Source organism: Antedon bifida, chromosome 8 (assembly GCF_963402885.1).
Source record: "Antedon bifida chromosome 8, ecAntBifi1.1, whole genome shotgun sequence".
Taxonomy (NCBI): Eukaryota; Metazoa; Echinodermata; class Crinoidea; order Comatulida; family Antedonidae; genus Antedon; species Antedon bifida.
This window is the reverse complement of record NC_136233.1, coordinates 11,949,122-11,971,964: the sequence shown is the minus strand read 5'-3', so window position 1 is coordinate 11,971,964 and position 22,843 is coordinate 11,949,122. Positions and strand designations below refer to the sequence as shown.

The window sequence follows — 22,843 nt, the reverse complement described above, 5'->3', positions numbered from 1 at the left end:
GTACCTCTGCTATTTTTAAATTGTGTATGTTTTGTTTTGGAACATTTTCAGTAGTATAGTTTTGCTTTCTTAGCTAGCCACTTGTTTGTTTTTCTTGGTTGTCCATACATCATCAAAACTTGATTCTTCTTACCATAATATCACTTCTTAATGTAAAACCAAAGTTTATAGCCGATTTTATCACAGGTTGATGAAAAACATATGATACACTGTAATGAAAACATAATTATCTTGTTGTTTTAAAAGAGCATCTAATATATTAATTATTTGATAACTCGATGTAGGCCTACTGAACATTGTTCCCTGGTTCAATTTAGAATTGAATCAAGCCAATACACTTGGATTAAATAACTTACTGTACAAATACTTATACTACTAGGAAGGTGAGAAAAGATTTGTCCAGTTCTTTTGTGTTTTATCACCTTCTACCAAACTATAGTTGTTTAGTAGATAACCCAGGATTTGTACTTTTTGTACTTCAAACATGAACAAAATATGATTTTGATTAAAATGAGGAAAATTGCACCTATCACTCAAAAGCGAGTACTAGAAGACAAAATAGTAGAATTGAGCTGGGTTGTGGTCAACTTTTCTTGAATGTGTTATTGCACTGTTAAAGGTATTAAACGAGGGAGCCATATTTAAGACCGATTTATCTTCATCTGTGAAAGTATGGAGGAGTCTGGTAAAGTCAACAACCAGATTAATATTATAAAACCAAGGTCAAGAAAATAATTACATTCTGATTTTGACAGATCTGTTTAAAATTTAATAAATACTTTTATTATTTTCATTGGTTCAAAAAACAAGATATCATCAATCAAATAATTATTAGATAGTTTAATATGATATTATTGAACACACATCTGTGTGTCAATTTGGCAGGATCGCCCACACAATGTCACATTTGAAGGATGAGGCATGCATACATTAATGTCATAGTGATACATTTTATTTTATAATTCTTTATATTGAAATGAGTGTGAAATGTAAAAGTTGATGAATTATTGAGGGCGCTATCCAATATAGAATTTGCAACCAATTCTGTAAAACTAAATAAAGCGAATTCAATTTTGAAAATTATAAATATTGATTACCAAGAGTGATAGTAAGGTAATACATTAGAAAGATTAAGATAAATACTTAAAGAAAAGACAGTCTTGAGAACGGAATACAAGAGTACTTGAGAATCTGATGAATAGTCAGATGTTTTAATAAATAAAATTAGTATGTATTGTAGTAGGCTAATGAGTTTAGTTTACTTGCAGTAGAAAAAGGAAAGAATAAAAAAAAGAACTTGAGATATTGGATTATTTAAAGAAAACACGAATGATAATGAAGATGTTTGTAACTTAAAAGAAAAGAGTTATTATGTAGTGAGATTTTGACTTGACTGTAATTTTTGTAGGAAAGAAAGAGAGGAGAGGAGAAAGAGACTTGATAGTTGTTTATTATAGCAAGAAGAAGACTAAGGTGTTAGCAAATATTTAAATAAATAAGTATGTCTTAAGTTGTTAGTTTACTTTAAGAAATGAAATCGATTGAGTTAAGAAGATGTCAGTTTACTTATGGATTTAGTAGAAGTAGTACTTATCCTACTTTTGGCCATCATTATCATTATCCTTTTTATTGCTGCAACATATGGACTTGGATTGCTAAATAATCAACTGCCTTTGTTTGTGAAACTCTCCCATACATAATAACTAATTATATACCTTTATTAACCAATATTGTATTATTATGATTGTAAAATGATGATGATAAAACGTAAGACTTATTTGAAAAGTGTTGTCTAAATTGTTTGAAATGTAACATGCTACGATATGTGATTTTTAATGTTATTATACTCTTTCCTCATACTATCTGTACATTAAACAATTATGTACCTTACCAATATGATTGTAAAACAAGTCTAAAAAGTGAACAGATAGTATATAAAGTAGATAAAAATACTTAATTTATATCAACTAAAACAGTTAGGCTGAGTATTTAAAAAGAAAGAGGCATGACAAGGTCCATACGATAACATTGGGGTTTTCTTTATAGAATAATTCATTGTAAAACAACTTTTATTTTCTTTTTATTTTACTGACATTTTTTCTGAATTATAAAATCCTGAAGCCAGCTATTAAAGTAATTAACCTATATTAAGAACTTATTTATTTGACTTAATTTCACTATTCCTACTTTCTTTGTATATTGTACTATGAATATGTCTAACAAGTTTAAAATCACTGGGTGGATATTTCATTAATAACATACACACATGGCATATCAATTTCCTGTAATTTTCACATTTGAAAATTAGTGACAATTATTCGTCAGAATTCTTAACATCTCAATAAATAGGCCTATTTTCAGGTTAGTGACCGATTTAGTTGGACAAGCAGGCAAACCCTTGGGATATGGTATAAAACTCCAGGGAGGTATTTTTGCAATTTATAGTACTTAGCTGTAATCTTGCATTTAGTGAAATTTCCTTTATTTCTGATGGTCAGTGTACAGTCATTGGTTTCAATTGTGAGCATAAAATGGTATGGGGTAAAATTTCTATCTTCTAGTTGCAAAAACAAGTCCAACATGTCAAATATCATTACAAAAATTATTAAGTGAAAACATAGCTATGTAGAATTGCATTTAACAATATACATTCCAATTATATATCACTCTGTGCTTTATTTCATCGACCAGTTGTCCTGCATGCTCTTTGTGATTTTGCCTTCCACCATAATTTAAATTTGAAACCGTTTAATCTTAACACTGGCTAACTCTTGAATTAGAAATAAAAATTGATTTTTCACATCCTAACAAAAGGAGAGTGTGGTTGCATAACCATTCATTTCAAACTATCCAAGTTGATGCATAACAGCCTAATTTGTACACTTTAACAACCCAATTTGTATGTTGACAACCAGTAAATGCATTTGATTTTGGTCAGCTGTCATTGATATTGACCGTCAATCATTGGCTGACCAGACTTTAATAACTCAATAGCCATTATGATGACATCCTGAGTGACCGCCAGAGAGTCTTGTTGCTAAGACGATAATTGCTATGGACAATTTTTGGTCTCTGGAAACAATGCCGTAGAATAGTAGTTGTAGAATAATAATTTTGTTTAATGATATAAATTACTAAGATCATATTATATACATTGGGTTAATACAGATATCAGTTGATAACCAGTATATGGAAAATATTTAGTTTATTCTTTCTTGTATATACATTTATAATTTTAATAATTAATATGTAAATTTGTAACTTGTTAAAGCCAATAGTATTGTTATAATAAGCCACAATTAAACTTGTTGTGTACTGTAAACAAACATTTATTTTCTGTTGAGAAAATCAAAGACTATTTAGGTCTGTAAAGATGTTGTAATATATTAGTGTTAAATAACACTTAATGTCTTCATATTGCTGACTTTCTGTTTGTTGTTATTGCTATTACATCTTGTTAACCAATGTCCGCTAAAATGTAGTTCAGTAGGAAGTATTAAGTGTTAAAAACGCTGTTTTCTGTTTCCTATTTCTAACTCAAGGTCTAGATCAAGCAACATTTGATTAGATGATTGACAGATTTAGCAGACTATAACACTCAGGTTTTTTTTAAAAACACCAAGATGTGTGTGTTTGTGATAATGTTACTAAATAGATTAAGTTATTAGTGAATTGCTTCTTCTGGAATTGTAGTAACTGATGGAACACTTGACTATCATACATAAAAAGACATGGATTTAAACTCAAGTAAGAACAACTCCCAGTCCACCTGTACCTGGTTGACAAATACTAGGGGAAATGTGGAAAGGAACTTACGACTATCGCATAATGCCGATACAATGAGCTTATTCCCCTATGTTGTAATGAATCTGGGGCTTAATTACCTTTACCTTTTTACTTTGCACTCTTTAAAAGACTTGTTTTATTTGAGAAGATAGTTTTGCTAGCAGATGTTGTTTTGGTTCCAACCTTGGAGTTTGATCCTCTGTTGACCAATTCTTAACTGGCCATGCAATAACATGTAACCCCAGTTAGTTGTTTCCCAGACTGAGCATGTTATATGATTGTTAATGTTTGTCATTACAAACTGTATCACTGTTCATAATAAAAAGGTTGCAAAAGATATTTATTTGTTTAAGTATTTAAAAAAAATGTATTTGATAACCGATAACATGAAACTTAGTGTCAATTAAGTTATTTTGTTTTGCGTCAAAAAAATTTCAAATTTAACACAGTATTCAATACTTGAAAGCCAACCGGTGTTGTGAGATAAGCCTTATACACTAATTAATCAACAACAATAAATTCTTCTCAGCTAACTTGTTCCGATTGTCGCATTTTACCAATTTCTGGCTCGGAACTCATTAAAGCGTAACCCTAACGTAAACCTAAATTAGTATATTTAGATATAAGAGAATAAGAATTGATGTGATCCGTGAAATGTCCATGAAATTGATAACTTTGCTCAGTGTCTCTTCACACCAGCTGTGCTGTGGAATTTGGCGCACGCCGATGTTCATAATAAAAAATAATTATTCAAATTAATTTTATTTCAATGCAAATTATATTATTTTATATTTACAGTTTCTATGCATGGTCTTATAATGTCAATTATTTGTATTTGCCTAGCTTACATGGATAAACCAAGAATAGTCCATGCTCTCCATAGAGAGTGATATGACATGAAATGTTAAAAGTACCTTAAACACCCCTTTGCAATAATGGACTAGTCTGTATTTGTTTGTTTTCTGTCTTGTTATAATACTGTATTACCTAAATTGCTTTATATAATATTGTAAATAAAACTGTACAGCTGCAAAATTCTATAATAGCAAATGTAAATTTGTTTGTATTATTGGCAAATTTTTATACTAAAACTAATTTTTCTTTTGGCTTGCATTATAGTATGCGATTATTTATTATCACTTAAATGTTCCAATGTTTCATTAGTAAAGATTTAACTTAATCATTTTCATCATACATAACTTTTTCAAATCTCCTCAACTTAAACAAAGAAATAATTAACAACTGCCTATCTCCTGTTGAGAATTATTTAATCCCATTGTGATTAATAACAACCAATCATGTTGTCACGTTGAGGAAGAATATAATGCTACTTTATTTGAAGATATGATATTGCTAAACTCTTAAATAGATGATTCTAAGAGAAATCTTGTGGAAGAGCCACTGTTCAAAAGTGGATGAATTCTGAAAAATAAATGTCATTTATTGTGGTAACAGCTTTCGTCGGATGATAATTTATAGCTCTTCACTAAAGCTAGACTTAATGTGGAATTGACACGCTTGATATGTGTAAATGTGTGGAAATGAATTAAACTTTAGTTTGTTTTTTTTCTAATATTTTCGATGTAGACCGAATATTTTCACATAGCTTCATCGAAGTAGCTCCTCTGTATTGCCTTACATTTAATTCAAGAAACTTCTACTACTTTTCAAAATTCTGTTGCTTTCAATTTAAATTTGCGTTGTTGTGATAAACACTTTTTCTCCTTCCTATAAAATTAGTTACTGTTAGGATATTACCAATTAAATCAAAATATCTCAAACTGTTTTGGAAAGATATTTGAATTTTGTTCGTACATTCGTTTTTGCGTTCAATATATGATACAATTATGTAATCGTATTGCTTTTTCGATCTTAACCTTAAATGTTATATTACCACCTACGATTTGTATTCCTTTCCTATGACCCTACCCATGGTTTCTAACCTACCTTGTATAACCTTTCAAAGTTTTGTTGTTTCAATTATCATACCGAATGATTACAACTTTTAATTCTAATTTCAAACACAATTTTTGTCAAACAACTACAATTCTTTGACATAATTGCTATCAATGTTTTTTTACATAGACATCTTTTAACACCTGCCGTCTGTCTGAATGTTACCTGGACGCGTCTGATGCTAAACTCATACATCATTCACGACTACTTTTAAGTCTTCTTCGACAACTGGCTTTAAGCACCGTTATGACTTTATGTCTCTTTTACTACATGTGCATTTGTTAAATAACTTTCACCTGTTCTGAAAATGTTATGTTCTAAATAGAGAAATACATCACTGTTTTATTGCAGTGTTTTTTGTAAAGTTTATAGTATTATTACCAATCTTTTGTTTGTGATAGTAATGTTTATTACAGTATTTACTATTAGATTTTATAACCGTAATAAAATCATATCTTGTAATATTCATATTACATTCAAAATACAAACATAAAATACGTACAATGTATACAGAAAATACAACAATCAAAATTGTTTATAATAAGATTATTATACTGTATCTGTTTATTATTAAGTGAATATGTTATATTATTCAACGTGAACTTTATTTTGGTTTCTTCTGAAAAAATGACAATTTAACTTTTCAATTATTTACGATATAATGGAATGTATTATCAATTAAATAATAGTTGAATTCTATTGACGGAGAAAAGTTTGTAGGTGAATTGCGTAAAGGTGAGTTGACAAAGATGATTAACCAAATGCAACAGAAATTGTTTTCAATTAGATTCAAGTGACTTAATTCATGGTTTTAATCTCTTAGGATTAACGGTAAACTTTTCTATCGTATAATGTTAAACCGACTCCCATTACTTCATTAATTATTCGACAAAAATACACACATCCCAGTGGAACAGCACAGTTGTAATAAGCTCCATAAAATCAGCCAAAACATGACAACAAAAAAGCGTGCAACACAAAGACTTGCACCATAAAATATTTGACCTGCCGTTTACGATCGCCTTTTGCGAGGTCAGTCGGCAGATTTAAAGCGTGTCAACAGTGTTTTAGTCGGTAGATGTAAAGCGTGTCAAAGCGACCTTAAATAGAAATGGAGCGAAACATGTAGGATGGGAACACACTTAACTGGAATGTAAATAAAAATTTAATCCCTTATATGTTACAGATGTAATTCGTTTCAAATGAACTGATAAGCTTAAGATCGTTGATGATAACTTTGAATTTCTCAAATCAAGTGTAACCTTGTTACAATTTTCTCAAAATTATTTGAAATCCAAGATTAGAATATTTGAAACATTCTTAAGAAGGGCTTTACTATATATATAGTTAGAATCTTAGTATCCTTCTTGCTTTAAATAAATACAGTGATAGCATCTATGATTCCTGAATAGCATTGAGTTATTCTTGGGAAAAACTTAAATGCTTAGTAAATAGGATTAGAAACCTATGGTAACATTTTATTGGCGTCACAAGGGACTGGCATTGTTTCATGCTATGTAATTTACAGCGATAATATTTCTGTATCGTTAAGAGATATTAATGAGATGTGTAGGTTCACGGCTATGAGGTGAAATTATTCCCATCTGTAACCGTAGTTAGTTCCATCATTGGAATGTTTTATAAAGCATATTATATTTTTCCTATTAATGACATTTGTTTAGGTATGATTTCTGTTGTTTCAGTTTCTTGTGTTGTTTATCATTAAGACATACAGTACAATAGAGTGAATAACATAGCATAAATTTTGTTAAAAATCAAGATCTACACAATTTAATACCATTATATCTTCTGCTGCCAAGACATGCTTTAATCAAATTCAAATAACATTTATTGAAGATAATAATATAATCTTAAAGATAATAATGTAATATATGTATATATATTCTCCCATTAATATATGATTTAATATATATTTATGATTTGTATGTGTAACATGTATTTCATATATAATACACATCCACAACAATGTTATTCCACAACTTTCAATCACAGTGTTTGACAAAAGCCTATACCTGCATTGTTTATCAGTTATACGTCAGTAGAGCCCTATTGGATATTTTCTACAATAGAATATTATAATAAATATTATAAATGTAAATAATACTTAATTTTTGTCTATATTTTATCTTTGCTGCAGATTTAAAAAGTGAGTTCAAGAAGAATCCACAAGATGTAGAAGCGATTGCTGGTGGAACCTATGTTCTGGAATGTACACCACCACGGGCGTTTCCTGTACCAGATATCATGTGGGAGAAAAACGGAGACTCCATTGTTAGTGATGAAAGGGTAGAGATAGTGCAGGATGGCAATCTTATGATCAGACAGGTAAAGAACATATTAAAATGATTAGCATTTTCTTCTGTTTTCCATCAAACAACTTCTTTCCAAGCATATTTCTTACCTAGCTGCCATCTTAAGAAGCCTTTACAATATTTAACTCTTCCTGTTTGTAGACTATGCCTCTGATTCATTTGTTTGTTTTTCTTGGCTGACACTCATGTTCCCTCTTTATGAAGTGTATATAAAGTTTAGAATAATAAATGTATGTCTTTATTAAAGGTACGTGAAGAAGATGCTGGAAGCTATAGATGTATCGCTGAAAACATTGCAAATAAGAGAAGAAGTGACCCAGGTGTTCTGTCAGTGCTTAGTATGTATTTTCAAATTTAAATTGTTTTAATAAAATAAGTTTAACTTTGATGGTTCTCTAAGGTGATTTTCAAGAATTTTCATCGTGGCTAAGATGCGAAAATCGAAGTGTATATTGTAGAAGAATAGGCTTCAGTATGCATAATGTATCAATTTCAGATGACAAATCAAAAATCAATGGTATTCGTATTCTTTGTTTATATATGACAATTGAAAATAGTTAAACAATGTTTAGTAGCTACCTTATCATCTCCTATTCCTTTGTTTAAACTTCATTTTGTGTTTGATTTTCTTTCAGGTCTTCCAGAACAAGGATCAACCTTTAGTTGTTCACCAGTCAGCAAGATGGCACATATCGGAGACACAGTCACATTTTGCTGCCAAGTGGATCCTATTCCAGGTGCCACACAGCCTTCAATTTACTGGCGCAAAGCAAACCAAGCTGTAAGTATCAAAATAAATTAATAGATATCAGTATTATCGGTCAGATCTCTGTGCTTCCCTGCAAAGAGCTTTAAAATCTGACCTTACTCATTTTCATGATTTTTATATCATACTAGCCACTTTATCCTGGTGTTGAAAATGGAAGACGGAGCGTGTTGGAGGATGGTAGTCTACAAATCAGAGATGTGACAAAAGGCGATGAAGGACTATATCTGTGCACTGTGGATGGTAGACAAGCCATTTCAGCACAGGCAAATCTACGAGTTGTTGGTAAGCTATTTTAAATTTTATTTTCTTTAGATGTAGTTTACTATAATTTGTTAATAGGGTTAATATAACAACACTGTGGCAATTAATGTTGCTGCTAATAGATTATCCACTATAAACATCAAACTTTTGGACAAGTTTACTGAAACCTTTAGGAGGCCACAAGGCATGAACAGTATAGATAGATATAAAGAACATCGTATATAATACAGTCTGAACAGTTACGATAAAATAGTTTGATATTATTAGTTTTGTAGAATAAATATTAATTAATAGTATACCATTGATAGAAAAAATACAAATTGGTATTTTAAAAGAACTACATTACTTTTATGCTATTTCTATAGAGAAGTTTTTACTGAAATGATGTATGCTTCATTTATTGATATCTTATCATTCTTTATTCATTAATTTTGCTTGATAATTTTTACATTATGTCAAATTTATTGAACATGCAAAACCACAAATCATTTTGTTCGTGTCAATACTGCTATCAAAGTGACATGCATCCAATAAATCGCAGATATATTAACACACCTATCTAGAAGAAGTTAAATATTTATTTTTTCTAATTTAAGTTTTTCGCGCCCTCTTCAAATATCTAAATTTCAATTCAGATATTCCTCTTTTACCTGATGTAGTTCAAACAAAATTCAGGGAAGAACTTCTAAAATAACTTTTTCTATTCCTGTAATTTCAAAAGCAATAGTAATGTAGAAATCAATACCTGAACTATTAGTTCACGAAAGTGGAAAAGTGGCGCATTAGATCTGTGAACATTAAGGGCGTTTCAATCAAATTCTCGTTAACGAAGCACGTTACTAATGAACTGCCATTGGGTTGATAGTTTTACGAGGAACCACAGGCGTTCGGATCCTACTTGCTTAAATGCAAAATCCATATTTTAATACATCACAACACTAGATCTTTGATTCATGGTTTATTGTATGTATTATAATTATTAATATAGGTGATAGTATTAATATAATAATTAATATTATGGCATAGTGTGAGAGTAGAACTCCTCATTTGGGACACCCCTATTCAGGGCACACTTTGAAACAAACGAGGGGCAATTTATATTTTAACACTAATTCGGTTAACCCCTATTAAGGGGAAACTTTGCTGAGTTCCTTAATAATTACTGTATGTGAATTAATGTGGATTGGGATGTTCATGAATAATTGACCGCTGTACGCTTAATTTCTTTGCAGTAGGGGCTTTCGTCCTCAACATTAAAAAAATCCATATTTAACAATACATAATCATATTTGAGATGAAATGTTTACTTTATATTACGATCAGTCTGTTGATATTACTTCAAATAAATACACTACATTTAAGTTTAATAATCAATATCAATACGTTCTCCATCCATGCATGACATTGTGTATAAAATCATTTAAAATTAATATATCAAGGTTGGTCAAAATGAATATTCGTTTAAATGATACGGTATATGAATAGAATGTTTACTCATACTTATTGTCCGTGTATTGATGTTTGTATGATTGTGAGTTCCCTGAAACGGATTACAGGGCATGATTGGAATTGTGTGACAATCAATAGGCATTGATTGTGTCATAAGATCAAATATAAATTAAAGAACAACAGCTACTCATAAAATGAATTTAAATGAGTTGCAGTATCAACTCATAATGTTCATTTGTTACTCAAAAGTTCTATAATCTATTTTTAAACAAGTGGACAAAATCACTGAGATTATTGAACAAGTTATCATGAATGATATATGCTACCAGTGTTGTGCACCTTCCCTTTGAGTCATCGCCACAAGGTCAAAACTGGGATTAAAAGGGCTGGAAATTTACAATTCCAGTTATATTGATCAGTAGTGTGAGGTGTAATTAATTACTGAATATTTCTACTGCGTTCTTCTGTCATGCATGCCTGACATTAAAGAGTCTGTTCACATCAAAATGTAGTGTTAAGCAGTCATACATAGAGCTTTACAAAGCATCTAAGCGCTTCACATTATTTGTGCAGTTGTGTTTTGAGCTTACCAGGTACCCATTTGTAAACCTGGGTAGAGAGAGGCAAACGTTAGTAAGTAAAGTGTCTTGCCTAAGGATACAAACGATATGTGATGAGCATGGATTTGAACACTGTGCCACACGCAGTAAAAACTGTTGCATTTACTGTACATAAAGCAAGCTTTTTTATAATCAGGACTTTGCCATAATCATTTTATTTATTGCAAGCGCAAGTGGGATGCCCAATTGTGACGCGATGGATCATTCAAACTGTTGCTAGTGGATTGATCACATGTGTTGTGTCTACATTGTTGCGTCCAAGTGTTTTAGAGCATTCAATCTATAGATAAATAGGTTTATCAATGATTAAGGAAATCCTCTTGAAACCAAAATCTGTCATTTTCCACATTCATAACACGGTGATAATCTCGCTTATTTCTGAGGATTTTTTAACTTTTGCATCCTGCTAAACTCTTAAGACACTCTGCTTTAAACTTAGTACGCCATCGCATGATAAAACATTATTATGTAAGGTCGTTGACTTTGCAAAATTATATCTTGAGTGATCCCAACGGCGCGCAGCTTGATCCGCCATGCTCACTGTAATTTCCATGTAGATAATATAGTAATAATAGTAATAAAATATTTAAAAAATATAAAATGGTGTTCTTTTGCTTGATTGACTTGATAGTAAAGGGTCTCTCACCCCTGTTCCGGCACGGGTCCGGTGCATGCAATTTGTTCGTTTTTACGGCACTCCATCTGGATATGCGCATAGTTGCGTGAAAACGAAATATTGATGTTCGATTTGCCGGAACAGATGTGAAAGACCCTTTAGTCTTTTATAACATGTATAATTTTAATTTTATATATATATATTTTTCTCTTCTTTTTAAGACTCAGTTGAACTTCCACCTATCATTAAAGTATGTCCATATAATCAAACATTGTTTGTCGATACAAACGCTTGGCTCAGATGTGAAGTGGAAGGCACTCCACAGCCAGAAGTTAGATGGTTAAAAGATGGACAACCAATCTCAAAAGTGATCAGGTATTTCTATGATTATATCATTTTAATTTTTAATTTTATTTAATAATATCATTATTTAAATTTTGAAACCGTGCAATATATATAGTATTCTTTCATTTCATTTAATAAATGTCATCATTATCAACATTTTCATATTTATAATAATATTTATAAACCTTATATTTTTAGGATAAACGCCCTTCCAGTGTCTTTGCAAATAACTGACTTACAATATGGTGATGCAGGCCGCTATACCTGTGTAGCCACTAGTGAACGTGGAGAGACTAGATGCTCTGCAGAGCTCTCTGTAACTGGTAAGTAAATCGAATATTTCTGTCTTTTAAATGACCATAAATCCTGTTACAACATTCCACATTGAGAAACCAGAAGTCTACCATCGTATGAGCCTTGGAAAAAGACAGTAGTTCCATTAGCCACTTCTAAGTACAGAAACTACAGTAACATTTTATTACTAAAGCTTTGAACAGTTGTTGTACTGATGTTGTTACTTTGTATAATCAATTACTTTTTCCATTGTAGGTCGTGATGGTACCCAGCGTCGTAGGCCAGTAGATAGTGAGTTTCCTGGGATCCCAGGAATCCCTACAGCACAGAATACTACAAATGGTAATGTTATCTTGTCGTGGTCTCCCCCTGAGTCAACATCAAGGTCAACTCTTTCATACAGAATAGAAGCCTACAATCATGAAATTGATGCAAGTAAGTCCAAAATATGGTTTTTGATTCTTGACTTTTATACCAGTTTTATATGTAATGCAGTACAGAATGTACAATTAATTAAATTCAAATTTATATTCCTTTCTTCTTACCATAAATTTATAACAATAATGGTAAATGACATGAACACAGGAAGGATCTAGAAAAAAGTAAAATACTTATCGTGTCCAGCCCCTATAACATATAGTATTAATGTTTTAATAATAGGGCAACACTTGTTTAAAAAAATAAAAAATTGAATGGTTGGGTTATACAGTATTAAAAAATATATTTCTCATTTCGTTTTACAGCTTGGGAGATTTTAGTCAATAACATCCGAGGAACCACTTACATACTACAGAACCTTCATTCAACAACCACCTATGTATTCTACGTTCGTGCCATTAACTCTGTCGGAGTTGGACAACCAAGCTTGGTTTCAAATTCATTCACAACTGGAGGTGAGAGGAAAAAATAATAGATTTGTCAATGATTAATTGAAGTTGATTGAAATCAAGATCAATTGTCATTATATCTTTTGCAAAAGAAATAAATTTTATTTTATGTTTGTTTACAGAAACCAATCCAATTCCTGGACTTGATAATTCTAATCGACGTGTCATTATTACTAGTGTAAAGGTTCTTAGTCCAACAGCCTTTAAAGTGGAGTGGGAGGTTAGTAAACTATATTTTCAAGACATGAAAATAAAGTGTGATTATAATGGTGAAAATAAGTAGACATAAATTACTTTTTAGATGACTGTAAAAATATAACTTTATTATTAAATTGTTTTGTCATGTTTAACAGCCCAACTGTCCTCAACCTAGCTGTACGTACAATGTAAAATACAAAAAATCCAACGGCGAAGGTGACGTAATGCAAGTAACTGCTGAGAAACCTATCAAGCTTGTGACAGGACTCGAACCAGGAACATCATACACTATTACTCTACAGCCTGTATACAACTCAGTTCATGGGTTAGAAAGTGACGAAGTTACCAAAAGTACATTGGAGCAAGGTAAGCTTGGATAGTGTTAAAACCTTTTAAATAGAAATATTATTGTTAAGGTATTAAATTAAAATTAAGATATTAACTAAATTGTCAATGAATCAATTTATATTCTTTTTTCTGTTAAACAATAAAGTACCAAGCCTATGAATTTCGAAGGAGAATCATGTGTTTTTTTATTCTGCTTGACTTCAGTGTTATGGAACTTTTTCAATTCTCTAAATGCCACTTAAGATGGTATTATTTCTTTACAATCTGAGCCTTTAAAAATCATTGTTACATATGGTATATGGATATTTTTGCCAATGTTTCAAAGTTTAACCATTTTTTTCTCTTTCAGGTCAAGGTCTAGAAACTGAACAAATATCAAGAAACAACATAAAAGACCTGCTTGACGATTGCAACATACAGATTAAAAGTTTGACACCAGCGAGCCCCACCACTGTCCAAGTTCAGTGGAAGGTCGGTGTTATTGAATTTATTCAACAGAAATCAACAAGATTTGCGTTGATAGCTGCTTTAATACATAATACATTATCTAAATCTATAGGCTAAAGATAACTTTGAACTTCCAATGAAATCTCTTAATCATCAATTCCAATCAAAACAATTTTTTACTACAATCCATCCACAATGAAGTCAATTTACTTACCAAAATAGTTTTTATATAACTGCATGTGATTAATCAATAATATTCAATATATTAGCAGTGTAATCTGTGTTATCTTATGTTTAATATAATTATTTAATCTAAAAATTGGAGTGCATGATGTCGCAGTTTATTTTGTAATTTACTTTACTGGCAATGGCAGATGTACAGTAGTGACAAAATGTATCAACACTAACATATTTAAAACAATGTTAAGTACAATATTGGCAAAAAAAAAAGTCTGCAGAAATTATCTGAAATAAAAATTCTAAATTATCTATTGATATTTCTATTCACACAGATTGGCAAAAACCTTCATTACGTCGATGGTGCTCATATTCGTTATTATTCCACTGATGAAAAGGAAAAATACATGATAGAAACAGCAACCAAATTACAAGAAAACATCACACTTAAAAATTTGAAACCTTATACAGATTACTCAATTTCTCTGATACCATTTCATGGTAACACACTGGGTGATGCAAGCAACGAAGAGCAAGTTAAAACTAAAGCTGGAGGTAAAGTTTTTATATACAAATTAAGAAACTACAATTGAAGATTTATAATGAAAATGATTAAAAACTCAAACTTTTACCTCTACTCAAATTCTGATGAGGTTTACTCTTACTGTACCTCTAGCAAGAGGTCAAGCAGATCAAGCAGATCCTCCAACACTACATGCTAAAATGTGTAAATTAAGTACGCTTTACAATAATACGTTGGTCTGTATTTAGTTCCAGCAATTGCTCCACAAGATGTGTACGCTATGCATCAGAACGAAACTACGATTTTAGTAGGCTGGCAACAGATCCAATCCTGGGATGTTCCTGGATTGATAACCGAATACTTGGTGATGTGCATTGCCGAAAATCCCAAGTACAATAGGAACATAACCGTTGACGGTGAAGAAAACTCTGTATTGGTAACTGGTCTGCAACCGGGCGTCAAGTATCATGTTCAAGTGATGGCTTCCACAGAAACTGGTGCAGGACCAGTCAGTTCTTCTGTCGGAATTAATGGTAAAGTTCAGGTTTCTCTTTAATGTCATGTAGAAAGTTACATATAAAAGGTGTAAAATCAGCTAGATTATAGTAAAATTTGCAGAAGGAAGAAATGAGTTATTGTGAACAAAGCTTTTCTTTATTTTTTTAATAATATAATATTTGTCAATGGAATGTGGAGATACTGCCAATTACTTATTTGGGAGATCTGTAAAAAAGGGATATTTTGTGATCATTATATCTTAGATTTTATCAAGTTAAATAAAACAATCATTACTATTATCTTACAAATTCATGATGTTTTCTTGTTATTTCAGAAATACCAATTGAAGATGATATTACCAATAATAATTTATCCCCTCTTGTTCTTGGTGTTATTGTTGGTGCATTCATCGTCATATTCTCCTGTTTTATATTCTTCCTCTGTAAATGGAGGCAGGCCAAGAAAAACAGTGATATTGAATACAAAGGTATGATTGTTTGACAAAAGTGTATTTCCTAGTTTCTAGTTCTTCAACTTGTAGAGATGTTGTTATATATTTATATTTTGTGGTGGTGTTATCAGTTTATTTGGTATAATATCATATTTATATATCATTTACCTAAATTATTTAGAGCACAACATTATTAAGAAATAACATTTATTCTCACCAAACTTTATTTCTTCTAATTTAATTATTGTGGACAAATGAAATGTTGCTACAAATTCCTCTGCTTTTGTATTTTTATAACTTTTTTTCTTTTGTTGTGTTTTTACATATAATTTATAAACATGTATTTTACTATTATTTAGATCACTCTCACCACTTTATTTTGTTTAATAATCGTTTGTAAAATATGTAGTCTACATTAGAGAGAAATTGGATGACATAAAGAATTTTCCCTGTATGGGTCTATGAGATATATATATATTAGTTAATGCTGTTATGTTATTTTATTTATGCTCTAACTTTGGTGTTGAGCACTTTTCCTAATTTCTTGATACTTTTTGGATATATATTATGTATGTATATAGTAATTGTTAGACATTTTTAAAATGTACATTCAATTGTTTTGTTGATAGTGTAAAGCTGTTAAAGCTGCTTAGATTTATTTGCATGTGAGTGAAAAATTCAAAGTAGAACATTTTCTTTGTCGCCAATTTTATTCCATCGCTTCTTCCCTTCTTGATTATAATTTTTGTTTTTCTTTATCGCTAAAGCTGTCGGAAGCCGTTATGTTTTAGGTACGTTGATAAAATCACAAAATTGAGTGATTCAGTCAGATTCATCTGGCGATTGGTTGATTGATAATTATGCGCATATGTAAATTTCCCTTATTAGGGATTGTTTTAACTTATCTGTTGAATGTGCTGTTGCAGAATGTACTTCAGTTTCATTTGTTTTCTTTTTATGTTGCGACATAATTTGTTGATAGTGTTTTTAATGTTATAGGGTGACGATTGAATTTTTGCTATTTAATGAGTAAACAGCATGCACTATTTAAGTGAAATTATACTATTACCAAGGAACTAATAGAGCCATTTGTGCTTTAAACCCAGTAAAGTCCCAAGCAACCTGCTGCTACACACATGTCATTCAACTGTTCACCTCTAGAAATGTGTTTATTATTTATTTAGTTATTCAACTTTGTTTTACAAGGGTAGCTCTAACAGCTGTACTACAGCAGTACAGTTGAATTGAAGAGGCCCTCTTAAAAGCAATACAAAAATATACAAACAACATTAAAACATAAAGATACATTTATTTATAAAGTTAAAATTCTTTTCATGTATAATGTCATACATTGAATATTAAACCACTAAATATGCCTTTTAATAAGATAGGAATTCTCCTTCCAATAATATGTTTCTTGGGGTGTGGATATTATTATTTAAGGAAATGCTTGGGTATAACAATTTTAAGGTACAAACAAATGTCATCAATGGCTTATGTTTCATGTTGTATTTTTTGTGTATCCTGTATTGATGTGTAAATGCACGGAAAATATTTGCTTTTTTCTCCATTTTACTTTGATTAAAACCTCTTTCATTTATTAAGCTCTGTCTACACTATCAAACTAGTTTAACAAAAAAAGGGTGATGTCCCCAAATATGGTAGTGATATGCTTAAATATGGTAGTGATATGACATGATCATGTCCATTTAGGGGCACATCACATTTTTTGGTCACATTAAGTTTGATAGTGTAGACAGAGCTTTATTTATTACAATTTCTGCCATTTTGTTTTATACCGCATGAAGCAAACCAATCACCCATTAGTTTTGTGATTGTTTATAGTAATTATACTGACAGTAAGTTAGACTTATAGGTTTACATCATTATTAGATAAGTTATTTTGCAGAACCTTGTCTAACCTTAATGTTTTTTTTGCATTTTAACAGTAATAGAATACATTGTAATTCATATCATACATTTACTTTACCAATAGATTATCAAACATTTGATTAATGCATAATAGTTTTGTTCATGTAGCTATATGTAAATTTTTAAATTTTGTTCTTTTTTTCTTCAGGCCCAGTTAGCCAGGATAATTCGGATATTGCAAGGTATGAATATTTATTTCAACAATAATAATAATATTTATATTACGAATGATATAAATATAAAAATCAATATTATTTCCAGCATGTTCAACTGAGCACATACTCTAATCAAACCATCCAATCGCTGTTTATAATATGCTTTCTTATTTATACTGTATAAGACTCTGTCTACACTTTCAAATTTTATGTGACAAAAAAAGTGTGATGTGCCCAAATATGGTAGTTATATGGCCACCTATGGTAGTGATATGACATCATCGTGTTCATATATGGACACATCACATTTTTTTGTCACGTAAAGTTTTATAGTGTAGACAGAGCTTAAAAGGCAATATATTTAACATTTGTTAAATGATTTTCTCTTCAGACATGTACAACCTGCCTACGGACATCAACAGACAGCTACATGGCACAACCAACAGGAGGACTTTTACAGTCAAACACATGGTAACCAAAGAAGATGTTTACCTGCATGCTGTAGAATAGACCACTCCATTTATGATTTATCACAGAAACGCGAGTGTTTTAATGCAAACGGCTTAATGAGTCAGATCCGCTGGGTCAAGAACGATAACGGTGGGGTTAATTCCTTTTACACATGACTTTCTGTTGCCGGTGTTGGATACTACCACGCTTGCGAAGACTGCAACTAATCCATGTTCAAATGGATAAACATGCCAATTTTATATAGTTTCGTTTCCAATTCAACCTAATTCTGATTCAAGTTCTGCTTATTGGGCCTTATTCTTCATTGTCTTGTAAAGTTTTTTGTACGTTCCTGTGTTGATTTAAATGTCATTCTGACTACCAACATTCAATAACCCATACTGTAGTACTAAAAATGCTATTTCTTGGCGAAGTTTATTCAGCTTGTTTAACTCTATAAACTTCTTTATAATTAATGTTTATAAATCTTTATAAAAATGTTAAACATATCTAAAAAGAATTATAAAAGTCATTCCAATTTAGAATTTGAGTAATGATTGCCGAATTTTCACTTACCTCTGATTTAATATTCTTTTACTGTTTAACACATATTCTAATATAGTTAAATGGATTGCATATATAACATGCTTGCATTAGTATAGTATTATTATTAACATAACTTTAATTTTTTATCTTTCTTTATGTTTATTGAATTTAAAAGCATGGACTTACCTCAAACGTCATGGTAATTCTAACATATGTTTAATTGACATTTTTTTTTAAAGCACTCATTTGCACGTGTATGTTCCTAAATGTATGTAAATTGATTTAAATTTGAATGATAATTTTCATGTAATTTGATTGCAGGCTCAGATAGTCTTCATAGCAGCATGGAACAATATGCAGAGACTGGGATGGTGGTGATGCTACCAAATAGTAGTAACATGTTCTCAAACATAGACCCAACTGCAGGCACTATGACATGCAGGTAAGAATGAAGTCGTGTATGACAATATGTTAATGAGAAAAACAAGGTCGTGTCAAAGGTTTGGTCATTGTAACCAAAATAAAATGTTGTTGTTATTTATTACTATTATTAACTGTTATTAAATATTGTTTCTGTTTTTAGTCGAATCACGCCAGAATATGCTGTGGTTGAAAACGCTGGAAGTCCACCATCCACACCACACTCGATGCAGACACTGCCATACCCACCACGTAATCATAATTACGCAATTGAATATAACCGCACCACAAGTTTACCGCCACACATGACCCAACCTTATGCATCAACTACCCTTGTTCTACCAGCAACCATGAGAGAATATCAAGAGAGGCAACAAAGTCGTGGTAACAGTAGTAATTCAGAACATTCTGGTTCAAGCCGAAGTGCTTTCAAGAAACCATGGAACGGAGAGCTAGATAATGGTGGATTTAGTAGCAGTGGGGGATCTGTACCTCCCCCCTTACCCCCAGATAGACTAGGTAAGCTTCAAACTGTCTGAAAGACTTCTTTACCTTACTCATAATCTGTAAAAGGTAATTTCCTGTTAGTGTAAGGCCACCTCCCTTTCAATGTGGGCACAATTTATTACAAACTGCCTATAAACTGAATAAATTATAGATGTGTTTGGCATGTCTCTATAATAAATCGTCAACAGGTGTTATAGTTCTGATTGCATGTAAACCTGAGTACCTCTGTAGTATTATGTAACACCTGTTTATTCAAATTTGTTATCTTGCCTATTTTTTTCTTTCTTTTATTCAATAAACTATGAAATATTTATAGTCTGTCCTCATCAGCACAATAACAAAATACGACAAGACTATATTAAGCTCTCATCTTTTGATAATGTGAACATATTTCCTCGGTGTCCGTGAAAGTTGTTTTTTTTCATCCACATATTGTGCACCCTGTATATTATTTGTTTATAATGACAGGTTCCCACAGCTGAACAAAATTAATCCTGATCACACACAACCAACCTTTACTTGATCAAATTATTTTGATAGTCAAATTGAATCGGCTTGTTTGTTGGAAAAAGTACCCAATTTTGATTAGTGTGTTTGTCTTGATGGTAGTAGGAACCTACCATTAATATTTGTATGGTCAACTGTTCCCCAAAACAGACACTCTTGTATTTTTTGTCTAAAGCTCTGTCTACACTATTTAAAAAGTGTGATGTGCCCAAAATATGGTAGTGATGCTTAAATATGATATGAGCACATCACATTTTGTTGTCGCATAAAGTTTGATAGTAGGGAGGTTTCGCAACCTTACGAATACGATAACGAAAACGGATACGTCACACATTTGTGAAACTTTTGAGCTGATCCCCATTTCATATTCATAAAGCGTATTCGTGTTAACGAATATCACCAGTCATATTCCTAACTACAAAACGAGTATAGTTTTTGATCTATTTTGCACATTTTGCATTTGAATTAGGAATGATTCATGATTATAATATAATTATGCTTTTATTGAAAGTAATTTACTAAAATTCCAGGTCAATTTTGATAAATAGCAGTTTTTAAAGTCCTCACTCGCTTTGATGTTACGCTAGGCCTAGGCAGCCAAGCAACACGTACCTGCTGCGCTTCGAATTTCCCGCAGTCACATTTTTTTTTTTGGATCGACGGCGCCCTCGATTTTTGCAGGCTTACGAAAACGAATACATGTGCGTGACGTATTCGTTTTCGTTATCGTATTCGTATCGTTGCGAAACCTCTCTAGTGTAGACAGATCGCTTAATAGTATCAGGAGAGTTGACCTTTGTTACATTTTGCTTTCAATATTCCCTTTGTATTTTTCCATTTCCTTTTAACTGTTATTACCTGCATCTTTGACTATGGTTTGCCTATTGTGTATTTTGATTGATGTTCTTATTTTGCTTGCATCTTAACCCCCTTCCAGGCACCCTAGGCTCTTGCATGTCTGAATGTACGTGTACAACAAATGGTGTCCTCACAGACTCAGGTGGTAGTTCTGTTGGTAAGTGTCCAATGGGTATAGCTTCCTCTTAGACGCTTGCCTTCTATATATTTATTACATTTTATGATTACTATTTCTGACACTGATAGCAATAAAAATTAAAATTATTATTCCTAATTTTTTAACTATGTTTGTAAGCTTTTTATCACTTACTACCACTAAACAATTTATCCAAATATTGACCACAAATATTAATAAATAGTTTTATTTCTGGTGGTTAATTTTACAGTAATATTTTGAGAACTTTTATTCACCAATTTAGGTAAAGTCCAACCCTGAGCTATAAGCCATTTTGAATAATAATCTATAAAACCAGATCCTTCCTCTAATTATGTTTATGCTTATATCCACATTAGATCAGTAGAAGCACTCACATTGGCACTTCTTATTGCAATTTAATTAATTAATAAATATATTGTTAGCACATAGCTTTATGTTTGTGAATTATTTATATTTTAAGAGTGAGTAATAGTACACAGAACATAAATGTGTTTATTGACAAATATTAACTGCAGGATCTACTAAATAGGTTAGTACGTTGTATAACCATATTTTTTGTTTTCTCTAGATGAAAGGGGAAATCGTCGAAGGCGAACATATCCACGTGGACATAAGCTCCCTGCTCCGAATATAACAGAATTACTACCGCCACCACCAGAACACCCACCTCCATCCGATATTGAATCTACCTTTGGTTCCCATCACACCCTGCCCACAAACCATCACCATGGTGCCACCATTCCCATGTCTTCCAATCCTGTAACACAACCGCACATCACAACAAACCCCCTCTCACAGATGGACATGTCGTATAATAAAAATTACGGCCCCTTGCCTGTTATACAACAAATACAATACCCAGAATCGAATAGTGACAATAATGCAAGTCCAGTTACACGCATGCATCACGGCGGCAGCGATTGTACATCAGACTCTAATAATCTACGAGACTCTGCAGTGTCGCCGACAACACAGAATATTTGTAACCTTCACATGCGACAGAGCCCTCACAATAACGTGATAACGAATCATCAAGTGTTTGAGGATCCAAGACACGCAGAACTTGGCCAAGAACTCTTACAGTTCAATGATGATGTGTCGCAGAGTGAAGCCATGTCTGATAACGAGGATCTGCGGCCTGTCATGCCAGCTACATGTAGATTAAAGCAAACGCCTTCAGGTAAAACTCTTTTATTCTTTAAGAACTTACAGTAAGTGCCTTTAGAAAAAAAGGTGACCTAACTCTAAAATAAAGATTTTTAAAATGTCATTAAAAAAATTGCTATTATGTTATAAAGTACCAAAAATCATCAAACATGCCATTTTAGTTTCCATGTTCCTCTGTTAAGATCC

The 22,843-nt window shown here is 31.6% G+C and overlaps 1 protein-coding gene across 6 annotated transcripts in view; it reads left to right on the top strand.

Annotated features, from left to right (window-relative positions):
- LOC144850003 (protein sax-3-like) overlaps window positions 1-22,843 on the top strand; it is a 229,442-nt gene that overhangs the window by 203,769 nt on the left and 2,830 nt on the right. For 2 of the 6 annotated variants that reach the window (XM_078707156.1, XM_078707157.1), the window contains exons 4-24: window positions 7,901-8,088; window positions 8,323-8,413; window positions 8,711-8,856; window positions 8,973-9,126; window positions 12,012-12,165; window positions 12,334-12,458; window positions 12,685-12,864; window positions 13,173-13,322; window positions 13,439-13,536; window positions 13,670-13,880; window positions 14,212-14,333; window positions 14,822-15,041; window positions 15,258-15,542; window positions 15,842-15,994; window positions 16,726-16,749; window positions 18,039-18,072; window positions 18,437-18,645; window positions 19,363-19,483; window positions 19,625-19,980; window positions 21,413-21,490; window positions 22,059-22,670. In XM_078707156.1, the coding sequence (XP_078563282.1) occupies window positions 7,901-8,088; window positions 8,323-8,413; window positions 8,711-8,856; window positions 8,973-9,126; window positions 12,012-12,165; window positions 12,334-12,458; window positions 12,685-12,864; window positions 13,173-13,322; window positions 13,439-13,536; window positions 13,670-13,880; window positions 14,212-14,333; window positions 14,822-15,041; window positions 15,258-15,542; window positions 15,842-15,994; window positions 16,726-16,749; window positions 18,039-18,072; window positions 18,437-18,645; window positions 19,363-19,483; window positions 19,625-19,980; window positions 21,413-21,490; window positions 22,059-22,670 (3,711 nt within the window). The remainder of the gene's footprint in view (window positions 1-7,900; window positions 8,089-8,322; window positions 8,414-8,710; window positions 8,857-8,972; window positions 9,127-12,011; window positions 12,166-12,333; window positions 12,459-12,684; window positions 12,865-13,172; window positions 13,323-13,438; window positions 13,537-13,669; window positions 13,881-14,211; window positions 14,334-14,821; window positions 15,042-15,257; window positions 15,543-15,841; window positions 15,995-16,725; window positions 16,750-18,038; window positions 18,073-18,436; window positions 18,646-19,362; window positions 19,484-19,624; window positions 19,981-21,412; window positions 21,491-22,058; window positions 22,671-22,843) is intronic. The other 4 variants (XM_078707160.1, XM_078707161.1, XM_078707158.1 and 1 more) reach the window with 4 other exon arrangements.